Source organism: Nannobrachium achirus (assembly GCF_963921795.1).
Source record: "Nannobrachium achirus genome assembly, chromosome: 18".
Classification (NCBI taxonomy): Eukaryota; Metazoa; Chordata; class Actinopteri; order Myctophiformes; family Myctophidae; genus Nannobrachium; species Nannobrachium achirus.
In genome coordinates this window covers 45,536,090-45,549,094 of record NC_137825.1, presented here as the reverse complement: position 1 = coordinate 45,549,094, position 13,005 = coordinate 45,536,090, and the positions used below count along the sequence as shown (strand labels likewise).

The 13,005-nt window shown below is 42.0% G+C and overlaps 1 protein-coding gene across 1 annotated transcript in view; it reads left to right on the top strand.

The window, feature by feature from the left end:
* The window catches only part of tecpr1a (tectonin beta-propeller repeat containing 1a), a 56,380-nt gene that overhangs the window by 34,375 nt on the left and 9,000 nt on the right, over window positions 1-13,005 (top strand). The window contains exons 16-21 of the mRNA XM_080748270.1: window positions 1,895-2,052; window positions 4,178-4,408; window positions 5,452-5,548; window positions 6,253-6,332; window positions 7,882-7,938; window positions 10,248-10,422. Of these exons, the coding sequence (XP_080604396.1) occupies window positions 1,895-2,052; window positions 4,178-4,408; window positions 5,452-5,548; window positions 6,253-6,332; window positions 7,882-7,938; window positions 10,248-10,422 (798 nt within the window). The remainder of the gene's footprint in view (window positions 1-1,894; window positions 2,053-4,177; window positions 4,409-5,451; window positions 5,549-6,252; window positions 6,333-7,881; window positions 7,939-10,247; window positions 10,423-13,005) is intronic.

Here is a 13,005-nt window from a genome sequence, read left to right as displayed (position 1 = left end):
CTGACCGATGTGTCTTTCTCTGGTTTTGAGAAGGCGAAGGTTAAAAGTATCCCACGGGTTCTCAAAACAGGCTGTTCAGATTTGCTGCCGATTGTGACGTCATCTGCCGATTGTGACGTCATCACAAAAAACAAAAAAAAATCAAAAAAATGTTTTTTTTCCAAAAAAAAATCTTTTTTCAATTTTTTTTTTTTTTTCAAAAGGATTTTGGGGGAGGTGGCGCAGTTCAGGCCAAAGGTGGTACTGCAGCTGAAATGCTCTGAGAGCCATTCAAAAATGAGAGAGGCTCTCTATTCAGGAGTGGTAATTTAGCCTCAAACCTTTTGAAAAACGTTTTTGGGACATAAACAATATGACATAAATACTTTTTAAATGCATGGTGTATCACCTTTAACTCTTTTAGAAAGGGGAGTGGCATGCGATAGAACAGGGGTTCCCAAACTTTTATGTCTCAGGGCACCCCATAAACAGTTTTTTAATCCGAGGCACCCCTACATTATAATTTTCCACTCCCAGCACCTTATATTTATAGCATATCGTCGTCGTCGGGTGGAAACCTTATATGTCCAAAACTGTTTGTTTTGTATTTATCATCTATAAAATGTACTAAACTAGTGAAAACAGCAGATCTACAAGCACACAACGCCTCGCATCTTGTATGATGAAGCAGGACTTTGCTTTACCAAAAGACGTACACATTTGAAACTTGGAGATACGAGGTTTCTGCCCGACAGTGATGATATTTTAGTGATTATGTTGCGAGGAAAACGTTGAGATAATAGCCATTTTGGTTAGAACTGACTGACTGAAAATAACTTTGTACTTCAAGTTTAAAATTATACTAAATATTTTTTCAAGTGTCCAAATAAATTCAAAATTTTATCAAATCTACACAAAATCTTTTTACAAAAAGTAGCTGAACAACTCACAAGTTGTCACGTTGCGATGTGTTGTGGCCTTGTAGAGCTGTGATTTTCGCAGACTGTTTACCTTACCAGAATAGTGTAGCCATTTTGACATTGACAAATATCTGAATGCAGTGTGAAATGCAGTGTGAAAATGGGTTGGGCATTAGGCGGCATGTAGAAGCAAGTTCTAGAGGTTATATAGTATGTATGTGTATACAGAGTACAGTGTACCGTACGTTTCTATTTGTGGGCATAGCAGAGAGAAGCAACAGTGGCTCTGTGTCCTGTTCTTTGTTGTTGGTTCTCTGTTCTAGTATGTACTGTTGTAAAGTTAACCCATTCAGAACGGGTACACTATATTGTGTATCATTATGTTATGCTTTAACTATTGAAAAATAGCAGATATACAAGCTCACAGCGCGGCACCGGGTGCCGCGCTGCGAGCTTGCAGATCTGCTATTTTTGAAAAATCGTAAAAATTCGAATTTTGACCCGATTCTATAAGTGTCTTTTGAATCCTTCTAAGGTTTTTTGAAAAACCTATGTTTCTATGTCAGCAATCTCTCCCGCCATCGTCAAAGAAAAGGTCCTTTACACTTAAATGGAGCTCAGTTAGTCTGTTCTTGAGAGACTACCATGTCAGTGGTTCTCAAACCATTTCATGTGAAGGACCCCCAAAATTATATTTATTTGGCCACGGACCCCCATTTCAAAATATCTAGTTCCAGGGACCACCCAGAAGCAAAATTTGAGCTACAAACGTTCGCTTTGAAAATACATTTACTCAAAGATTTGTGCACATTTTCACGACTTTTTCAAAAATAGCAGATCTACAAGCTCGCAGCGCCGCGCTGTGAGCTTGTATCTGCTATTTTTCACTGGTTAAAGCATTCAATAATTTTAGGCCTAAATTTAAAGAGGCAGGTGGTACGCACAAAGTGGTTCACCATTTATCTCTGTCTCCCTCCCTGCCTGTGGCTCTACAGCTGGCTCTGTTGAGCGCGTCGTGCTGTGACTCCAGGGGGATCCAGGGCCCTCCGTCCAAACAGGCCATCTGGTCGGTCACCTGTAAAGGGGACATCTATGTCAGCGAGCCCACCCCTGGTCTGGAGGCCACGCCCTACCCCACACCCTGCGACCTCATGTAAGAACAGCACTACCCGTGTTGCTTGATCTAAAGCCCCCACTCTGCCTTCAGTGCAGTGTTGATTTCGTCGACTAAAACTATGACGAAAAATGTTTGTCGACTGCTTTCTTTTCACTGACGGAAACAAAATAAAGACTAAATAAAAACTAAGCTGTGATGACTAAAACTAAGACTAAATATATTGACAATTTCGTCAACAAAATAAAAACTAGACTAAAATGTTAGGGAGGGACTAGTGGAGAAGAGAGTCATTTTACGTTTGGTTGCTCTCAGGTGTTGCGTGCTGAAAATAGCAGATCTACAAGCTCACAACGCGTCGCAGTTTTCAGCACGCAACCAAGTGTTAAATCAGTCATTACGATGCCATCAAGGCCTGCCAAAATACATTTTAGTTGACTAAATCAACTGTAGATTTAGTCGCCTAAAATCTTATGATATTTAGTCGACTAACATTAGACTAAAACTAAAACTTTTCAGGTGACTAAATTATGACTAAAACTAAATGACATTTTATTCAAAAGACTATGACTAAAACTAAATCAAAATTTGCTGTCAAAAACAACACTGTTGCTAGATCTAAAGCCCCCACTCTGCCTTCAGTGTGTTTTTCCTCTGCTATCCTAAAGATAGGAATAGTTCTGGAGTATGATAATTATAGTAGGGCTGCTTAATGAATTTTGCATAATCATACAGCACTATTTTTACAGTTTACAGTCATCAATCACAATTTTGTCAAAGTTTTGATTTAGAGAGCCTGCTAGTGAGACCAATGCAGTTTAATAGTTTTCAAGAGGTTGATAATTATTTTATCAGAACTAATATTTCTAATTCATAATCAAGTTAATACATAGCTAAAAACATGGACACATCATTTAAGCCCCAATGCAGCACTAAACCGTAGTTCAGAGACACATTGCTTTGACGAAGCAACTACTATCAAAACAGGTATCAAATGTGTAAAGCTCTTCTTCTGTACTCTACTGCAGTAGAGTGGATTTCAGAGAGTCTCTAGGTTCCTTTATGGGTGTCTAAATTGACCCTTACAAGTCTGTTAACTTTGACAGTGTACAAGTGGAACCAAACATTTGGTTCCATTCAAAGTTAACACCTTCTAAGCCTGGCCGCACTCCCTCGGACTTCCTACTGGGTCCCATCAGCCAATCGTCTATTCCCGTACTTCGCCGTAATTTATGAAATTAATCATAATTTTTTGAAAAATACAGTCGCAGGTCGTGCTCTGTCTCTTTAAGAGATGTTGTGCAATCGGATCACGTCAGAAACGTGATGACGTCATCGGCTGGCTCTGCCACTGGCTCCACGAGCGGCCATTACGTTCCCCTTCACTGTGTGTGCTGCAGCCTGGTTTAGCCCATCCCCTCTCTCTCTTCGACCAGACGACAGGCGAAATCAAGGCTTCGGAATGAGTGGAATACATGGAATTAGATCGATGTGCGTGCGACGAGGACGTAATGTACTTTCGAACGCTGTTTTTTCTCGCGGATTACCCCATCTCGCTCCATGCAAATGAACGGCAGAAATACAGCCAGCAGCAGCTTCTAAGTAAGTGGCCGCCCAAACACGTAGTGTGTGCACGTCCTGCTGGCTTGCACTGAACGACCCGCGCGTGTTGTTTATCATTTGGTGTGTTTGTTTTTTAAAATATGTTTATAAATAAAACGCTGATTGCACGGCAGTACCGGGGTTCAGGGGGTTCTGCCGCGGCTTAGAAGGTGTTTAAGGGGAGACCTTCAAATCATCTGTCACTGGAGTCACTCAACTTGCTATAATTATTATCTGCTCCATCAGTCACTGGACTGGAGTCACTCAACTTGCTATGGTTATGTGACCTAAATGTTTTACTGTATTGTTTTGTACTGTACTGTATGTATTGTATGTTTTGTATGGATAGCCTCTTACTACTTATGTACAGCCTGCCCAGGGACTACAGATGAAAACTAGCCTATGGCTATCTCTGGCTCATTTACATAGAAGTGAAAACTGACATGTTGATTAATGAGTACTGTCCCTGTCAAATAAATAAATAAATAAAATACTTTAAGGAGAGACCTTCAAATTACAATGTTTGAAAAGAAAACCACTGCTCTGCTGCTCTGTGCCCTAGGTTCTGGCGTCATGTGGGGGGCCACCTGCGTGTGGTGGAGTGCAGCAGTGCCGGGGTGGTGTGGGGCATCGGCTACGACCACACGGCCTGGGTGTACACCGGAGGCTACGGGGGAGGCTTCTACCAGGAGCTGGCCAACAGCACCGACAACATCCACACCCAGACGGACGTGAAGAGCGTCTACATCTATGAGAACCAGAGGTGGAACCCAGTCAACGGCTACAGCAACAGGTGACGTACTGAAATGCTGAAATAAACCCCGGAAAATGTGAAAGGTTGAACATTTAACTAAAATAGATTTTTCTTTTTCTTCTTTAAAGTACAACTTTAGGTTCATATTCTATATTGTAATTAGAGAAAGGAAAACATGAAAGTTAAATGTTTTCATTTACTTTTTTCGTTTTAGCAATTTTTGCGATTTTGATTTCTGTAGGTGGGGGCATGTGTACAAGTGTCTAAGTATGTCTTTTTAAACACAAGTTATTTATTACTATAGTATTTACAGTACCATAAGTCAGAGCTGCCCATTAAAGATTACGGTGCATCTTGGGAATGGGATTATTGTGTCTAAAAAGACACATTTAGCCACTTGAACGCATGCCCCCACCCACTTAAAGCTATACTGTGTAAGATTCTCAACTAGTGGTCAGTAGCCATATAGCAAACCGCGGTCGCGTTCGCGTCTTTCGCCCGTTTTTCGTACCTTCACACCCCCGCGTCTGCCTCCACAACGCCGAGAGCTATCTTTAGAGGGGTCCCTGGTTCCTGTGCGTTCAGGCATTCCGGAGAAACGGACTATTTCACCCTGCCTGGTAGGCGAGAATTACCTTTTGAGTAAAGAGACACACGGGCGACTACAAATATGGCGACCCCACTTCAAGATGCGCTGCATTGGCCGGTAGTGTACCATGTGTGCATGATCGGCGATGTGATTGGGCAACGTATACACAACGTATACAGATGATGCAGATTACGTAATCATGGCGCGAAATTCTCCCCCCCTCACGGCTCATAGAAAACATATAAAGAGAAGGCTTCAGAAGCTGAAAATAACGGAGTGGGTGTTCTAAAACTTTAGCGATTTAACAGTTAGGACAATTTTAAGATTTGTTTTATAAAAAAAGTTACATAGTAAAACTTTAAGTCAACATCATTAAAATCGATAAAATGATAGAAAGCAGTACATGCCAACCCTTGTTGTAAAAAACCCAAAGTTGTCCTTTAAACGGTGCAGTCATTGTTGACTCACTTGAAGCATTCTTCCTGCGTTGTAGAGGCCTGCCTACGGACCGCTACATGTGGAGCGATGCTTCTGGACTTCATGAGTGCACCAAGACCAACAGTAAACCCCCTTCCCCTCACTGGACATGGGTAAGTGTGCGCACACACACACACACACACACACACACACACACACACACACACACACACACACACACACACACACACACACACACACACACACACACACACACACACACACACACACACACACACACACACACACACACACTCCTCCCCCATCTCTAATCAGTTCCGGTAGGAATAACACACTCGCTTACTGATCACAGCTATAGTAGTCTCACGTGGCCAAACTGTTGCCTCCGCGATTTGCAAATGCTCCCGGCATACAGTCTGGGGGACGGAAATAGATAGGATTAGTGCGAGATAGAGTGGATGTGACGCACCCGCTCCCTTGGTGCAGTAGCAATAACATGTCCTACTGGAAGCGTTATGTCTTCTTTCAATATTTTTGGGGGCGTTATTATTTCCTCTTTCTCTGGTGTTGTTGGTGTTACTTCCATGATGTTTCATATGTTTTCTTAAACTATACACTGCATAACAAGAATATGGTGCTTGAATGACTCTGTCTGTGTTAGTGTGCTTCTGTTATGTTTCCAATGGGACTACAGTTCAGTGCAGCAGTGACTACTTCCGATACTCGCCGTTCGGATTCGGAAGTTGTCGTTCCTGTCTCTATATAGCATTCGGAGATTGTGGAATAGTTGTCTGGCTACGCGAGACTACAGCTACAGCGACTTCCTTGGTTCACTTCCTGTATTTGGCCTTTGCAGGTGTCTGATTGGGCTATTGACTACGGCGTCTCAGGAGGGTCGGACAGGGAGGGCTGGCAATACGCTGCAGATTTCCCAGCGTGAGTTTTCACACAGCATCTTCTTTGCCATTTGCATCTGTTGAAATCACGTTCTTTCCCACAGTTCAGAAAGTGCATTTAACCCATTTAGAACGGGTACACATCATTGTGTATCATTATTTTATGCTTTAACTATTGAAAAATAGCAGATATACAATACTTGTAGATCTGCATTTTTTTTTAAATCGTGAAAATTAGAATTTTGATCCGATTCTGTAAGTGTCTTTTGAATCCTGCTAAGATTTTTTGAAAAACATGTTTCTATAGTGGCGTTTCCATAAAGCCACTTTTTGCGCATTAACAGCTTAGTCGCAAAATGTTTTTATGGAAACACTTCAAAATGCGAATAAACTTTAATTATCCGCAAAAAAGATTATCCGCTTGGAGGAGGAGGATTTTGAGGCTTAATCGAATAAACTAAATGCGCAAAAGTGAATGGAAACGGGTCAGACAATACATTCGAATAAAGTATGACGTTCTAGGTCCATTTCCCCTGCCACTTTGTCCATGGTATAGCGTTAGCCCACAAAACAAACCTGTTGTTTGTTACACACGGAGTGACACGGACCATGTGTAAATTCCTCCCGTTTTCACCTCAAGCCATCGGTGGCGAGCGAACCCTTCCTCATCCCACGGTGTTGCGTGCCTGAAGTGCCCAATCTACAAGCTCACAGGCACAGCAGCTGCAGCTCGCATCCACGTCTCCGCGCCGCGTTGTGAGCTTGCAGATCGGCCACCTGACCTTCCAGAGGACGCTGAAACTTCCACTGTGCAGCGACGTGACTGCGGTTTTCCCGGTGAATCGTAGCTTTATGTATTGAGAGGAACTCTTGCCAATTTCGTAAGAGACTCGTCGCCAATTGTAATATATTTAAAAGTGATTTGGGGCCATGATGATGACGACTGATAATCCCTTCTTCCCACTACTAGACAGCGACCGAGTGACAGCAGTCAGACGTGCAGACGGTGCAGTGCTCAGGTTCGGTCTGAAAAAAATCAGCCCGATCAACTCTTGCGACGTCGCTAATTCGAATGACACCCGCAAATGGAAACATGCTAAATTCGCTTTGTCTTAATGCATATTTATGATAATTCGCTTCCCTAATTCGATTAAGTTTATGGAAACGCCACTTATGTCAGCAATCTGGCTGGCCATCGTCAAAGAAAAGGTCCTTTTCACTTAACTGGAGCTCAGTTGGTCTGTTCTTGAGAGACTACTATGTCAGTGGTTCTCAAACCTTTTCCTGTGAAGGACCCCCAAAATGATATTTATTTGGCCACGGACACCCATCTCAAAATATTTCATTCCAGGGACCACCCCCCAGAGGCAAAATTTGAGTTACAAACGTTCGCTTTGAAAATACATAATATTCAAAGATTTGCACACATTTTCACAACTTTTTCAAAAATAGCAGATCTACAAGCTCAAGCTGTGAGCTTGTATATCTGCTATTTTTCACTAGCTAAAGCATTCAATAATTCTAGGCCTAAATGGGTTAATTTCTGTTTTCTCTTCTCTCCCTTCACTCCTCTTCGTCTCTCCATGCAGGTCATATCATGGCTATAAGACGATGAAGGACTTTGTACGTCGCAGGCGATGGGCCAGGTTCGTAGAAATGCAACGCGGTTGTTTACCTTCGCAGTGTTTGTTCAGCAGGTCCGACACGCTGCGAGCTGCTTTTTTTGACCGTTTGCTCAGCTGTCCAACAAGAAAAGACATACCTTTTGTGTAAAAGCATCCTGCATTAACAATATATTTAATAAACATGGGGTCATTCTTTTATATTTGTATTTATCAGGTAATGGGCAAAAAAACAAGTTTTGTTCATAGAGAGGCATAAAGGAGTAATTCACCCAAAAAAACGACTTATTTTCTAAAGCCTAAAGCCTTGATTTCTTTTATATTTTATATTTTCCTAATAGTCGGGGAGCCACTGGCCCAAAGTTTTAGAGGACCTGTAATGTCATGGCGTACTTTTTATTTTAGTTTTCTCTATTAATTTGGTCATTAACTCACTTACTGCCAATTTAAAATGCCCCTCGAGTGGCACTAGTGCCAGAAGCCTCCATAGACTCCCATGTAATTTATAGTGCACAGATCATGCACGCCCATGCACAGATCATGCACCATGTTTGTGCAGGCTGTTCACAGCTTTCAAACAAAAAAAAAAGATTGGAAATCCGTTCAGGCATTCATGATTTATCAGCCATAATGTTTTCTTCAGATGTAAACAAAAATGGCTGCCATGTTTGAAAGATGGGGGTTGTATGGGGGGTGGAACATGCAAAATCGCGATTGAAATCATGTTTACTAGATTTAATTGGGTCCAAAAAAAAAAAAAAAAAAAAAAATTCTAAGTAAAAGTCGCCCAAAGTTGCTTGGCAGGGAACTCCATAGTGAGAAAGTTGCTCTAAAAGTCGCCTGGCACTGTATGAGTTTAGGTACACAGAATGAGAGGCCTGCTCTCTGCCGGAAAAAGGTTATGGCCATTTGTATATTCACTGTCCCATTTACTTCACTATACAGGAAAAGAATACAAAAAATAAATCTGATTTAATTAGCATGCAAGGGGTCAAACTAGGGTTTTTTCACGATTCTGAATCCATTGCAAGCATTTGTTTTGCACGAAAAACATTCCTTGGGCTAAAAACGTCCCCACAAAACTGTGAAAAGTGATGACTTTTCTCCCGACTATGAGCCAATAACTCTCCAGAGACTCAATGGGCTCTATGCATATACGCCATTTTGTTCTACTTCCGGGTGTCTTTTGACTTCCTTCACAGGTGTTACTGATGATACTAATTAAGGCTCTGTTTGATTTATTGTACAGTGGTTCTTTAATTTCAAGGACCCCCATAAACTCTGTACAAATGGAATCAACAAATGGAAGCAAATGGACCCTTGCATCTTTATGGGGACATTTGAAACCCACTCAAGGACACTTTGAGACCCACTGGTGTAGCAGAGTCTTTCCAGTGAGCCAACATTCACAATATCAGCACCCTGACTCTGTTTGAGCAGAAAGGAACAGAGCCTTCATTAGTATCATCAGTAACACCTGTGAAGGAAGTCGAAAGACACCCGGAAGTAGAAATTGCAATAGTAGCAAACTCAACTGATTCTGTATCCTCATTATGTCCTTAGTGAGGGGAAAAATGTCCCAAGGAATCCCACCAGGGCAAAGTTTTGAAAACGACCTACCTACCTTCAATTACTATACACTACAATATAAAGGAAAAAATCTGCTTTAAGTGGGATGTGAGGGGTCAAACTATGGGTTTTTAATTATTCTGAATCCATTGCAAGCATTTGTTTTGCATGAAAAACATTCCTTGGGCTAAAAACGGACCCCAAAAGACTGAAAATTGATGACTCATCACTAAACCATCGTTTTCAGTGGCCATTTCTTGCCCAAGGAAGGTTTTTCGTGCAAAACAAATGATTGCAATGGATTCAGAATAATTAAAAACCCCTAGTTTGACCCCTCACATCCCACTTGAAGCAGATTTTTTTTCAGTAATTTTTTCCTTTATACTGTATGTATAGTAAGTGAAGGTAGGTAGGTCGTTTTCAAAACTTTGCCCTGGTGGGATTCCTTGGGACTTTTTTTCCCTCACTAAGGACATATTGAGGATACAAAATCAGTTGAGTTTGCTACTATTGCAATTTGTTTGAGGTTTAGCCTAATTTTGGCCTAAAATGACTGGACTCTCCTATGGGAGACTTTGCCGGTAGAAATTATTGACCGTAAAAAAATATTATTACAGAAACATGGTAACAATGAATCTTTAATTTCGTTTTAGTGAATAGTGGCGTGAAACATACTGTATCTGCTGTATTAGTTAACATTACCCCTGGAACAATGCAGCTGCGAGCCTGCAACTCTTACAGGCGTGTTTGTTTTGTCCTCGTAGGAAGTGTAAATTGACCACCACTGGGCCTTGGCAGGAAGTCCCGCCCATCCCGCTGAGCGACGTGACCATCCTGCCCTGTTCGTCTCAGTGCAGCGTGGAGGCGGTGCCTCTCTGGGCCATCAGCAACAAGGGGGACGTGCTGTGTCGTCTGGGGGTGACCGCACTGACGCCTGCTGTGAGTCATGGTGCATTCACCCAATATTCCAATATTCGAATATCAAAGTCACTATTCGATGTTTTTCACCGAAGTCGAATATTCTTTTTTTTATTATTATTGTTTTCTCTTTAAAAACATATATAGTTTATAAAGCTTGGCTAGATAGGAAGTCATAAGAATGAGTTGTCAATGCCCCTGGTGGATGAATTTGTTAATGCTCTATACCAGGGCTTCTCAAACCTTTTTTATGCAGCCAGTGACCCCCAAAATAAACATGTTTGAACTGGGGACCCCTTCCCTGACAAGCACTTGGAATTGTACGTATTACATTTAATGTGACTCGGTTCTGCAGATAAATATTGTGAATATAGCAGATTTACATGCTCACAGAGCATGTAGATCGGCTATTTTCACTGTTCGCCTATTCGACTATTCGAATACTTTGAGGTCGAATAATTCGAATACTAAAAATCACTATTCGTGAATGCCCTACTGTGAGTCAGGGTCCAGCAGTTATATTCTATACTTTAGCTATTGAAAAATACTAGCAGATATACAAGCTCACAGCGTGGCACCGAGTGCTGCGCTGCGAGCTTGTAGATCTTGTTTTTCTTTGTGCAAATCTTTGAATATATATTTTTGAGCGGTGGTAGACCGCTCCATAGCATGGCTGTGTGTGTGTGTCTGTAGCCTGTACATGTCATGTTTTGCCATAGCATTGTGTGTGTGTGTCTGTAGCCTGTACATCCTAGACTTAAATCCTAGTCTGAAGACGTTATGCAAGCACGACCACCGCTCACTTCACATTGGGTGTGATTTTTAAAAGTAGGGTTGGGGCGGTATGGATTTATAAGTCACTGTTTACCAACGGTATGGCGGTATCTCCCCCAAAAAGTAGTTTTGAATGAAAATAATCACACCCGTGTGAACTGAGCGGTGCAGTCTGCGCTACAGCACTCTGGGTGGTAGCGGCTTTAAACGCATTATAAATCTTTTCTGTATAGTATTTGTGATCACCCCTGTGAATCATCATCATCCATCCGTCTTCCCATCTTTCCAGATAAACTTTATTTTGCCGTGCTACTCCTCCCACAGTTTTGGTGGCACGCACTTGGGCCATTATGTCAAATCGATCGGCTTCAACAGGAATCGTGTGCTAGCATTTTGCTTAGAGAGATACAGTACGTTATATAGTTTAATTTATATATATTAGTGAATACATTTTCTCCATTGACTTGAATGGGAAAATGCAAAAATTAAACATTTCCCAAATATGGAGATGACTTACATCCTAGATGTTTGACATCATACATATTATGTCCAAGATATGAGCTTAATATTATTGATGACATCGGGGATCTCCATATACAGTATGGGCATAAAAGGGACAAGGACTGACACAGAGATATTCCATTTAAGTATGGGCATTAATTTTCCCCTATATAGTCATCGCCTAGTCATTCCGTGTTACTTTCTCCTCATTGGCTGGCCCCATAGCCAACTATGGCCACATACATACCCACAGATATAAAAAGCTAGATACCTCATTCGCGCTACAGTTCATTGACGGGCGGAAGTTCGGAACTGTGGAAGGCACTCTGCCCCTTGCTGTGGGAAAGAGGGAGCATCTGATTGGCCTACCGAGCATCCCATTCTGTGACGCAACAAGGAGGCGTCCTTCAGAATTCCGGAAGCTTGCCTGTCCTCTTTTACCAACGCCCCAGAGCCGGAGGAGGCGTCTACCTTTATATGTCTGTGCACATGACCACATAAATACCCACAGACAGCTATCGTCACCCTACCCGCGCGCTCTGCTGGCATCACAGAACCAATGGCGAAGAAGTTGAAGAAGATGAAGAAGATGAAAAAAGGGAAAAGCCTCTGGGGACACTGGTGAATCCTAACCTGGTGAATGCTAACCCTTACCCTAACCAACGTAGGACTAATGAGATGTCAGACTTATGGGCACTCCCCACTGAGGGAACCGTTAGACAAATTGACATCATTGACGAATTGAATCTCATAGATTTCGGAAGAAAGTTCCCAAGGCACGGACGACTACTGCTCGCATGGTTTGCCAACCAGATTCAAATAAGGGGCAACCACACTGATAACGCAGCAGATGGCATCACTGCCTGAATAAGGAGTTCCATAGATACGTCATACATGACTGACATCATCGACTGTCCATCACGTCCCAGATCAACACCGGGTCCAGCCTGTTGGTCGGGACCCTCAGGGGGGTCCCCAAATTATTTTGGGGGGTCCCCAGATGATGAACTTAATGTGCAACATTGTTTTCTCACTCAACAGTAAACAAACCAACATAACGTTTAAGTGTATAGAGGGTATCTCCACAAGTGACAATTTAAGGACTTTTTAATACCTCTAAAATGACAAATTAAACATTGGCGAAATTGTCAAATATTAGGAGCAGAAATTGTGAGAATAGCCCATGTAGATCGGCTATTTCACAATAGAACCGTGTTACACAAAATGTAACTAATTTAAAAATGATTATTTTGGGGGTCGCGGCCTGATAAGGTTGAGAACCTTTAAAAAGAAAAGCCAATAAATCGTGAAAATAGAAGATCTACAAGC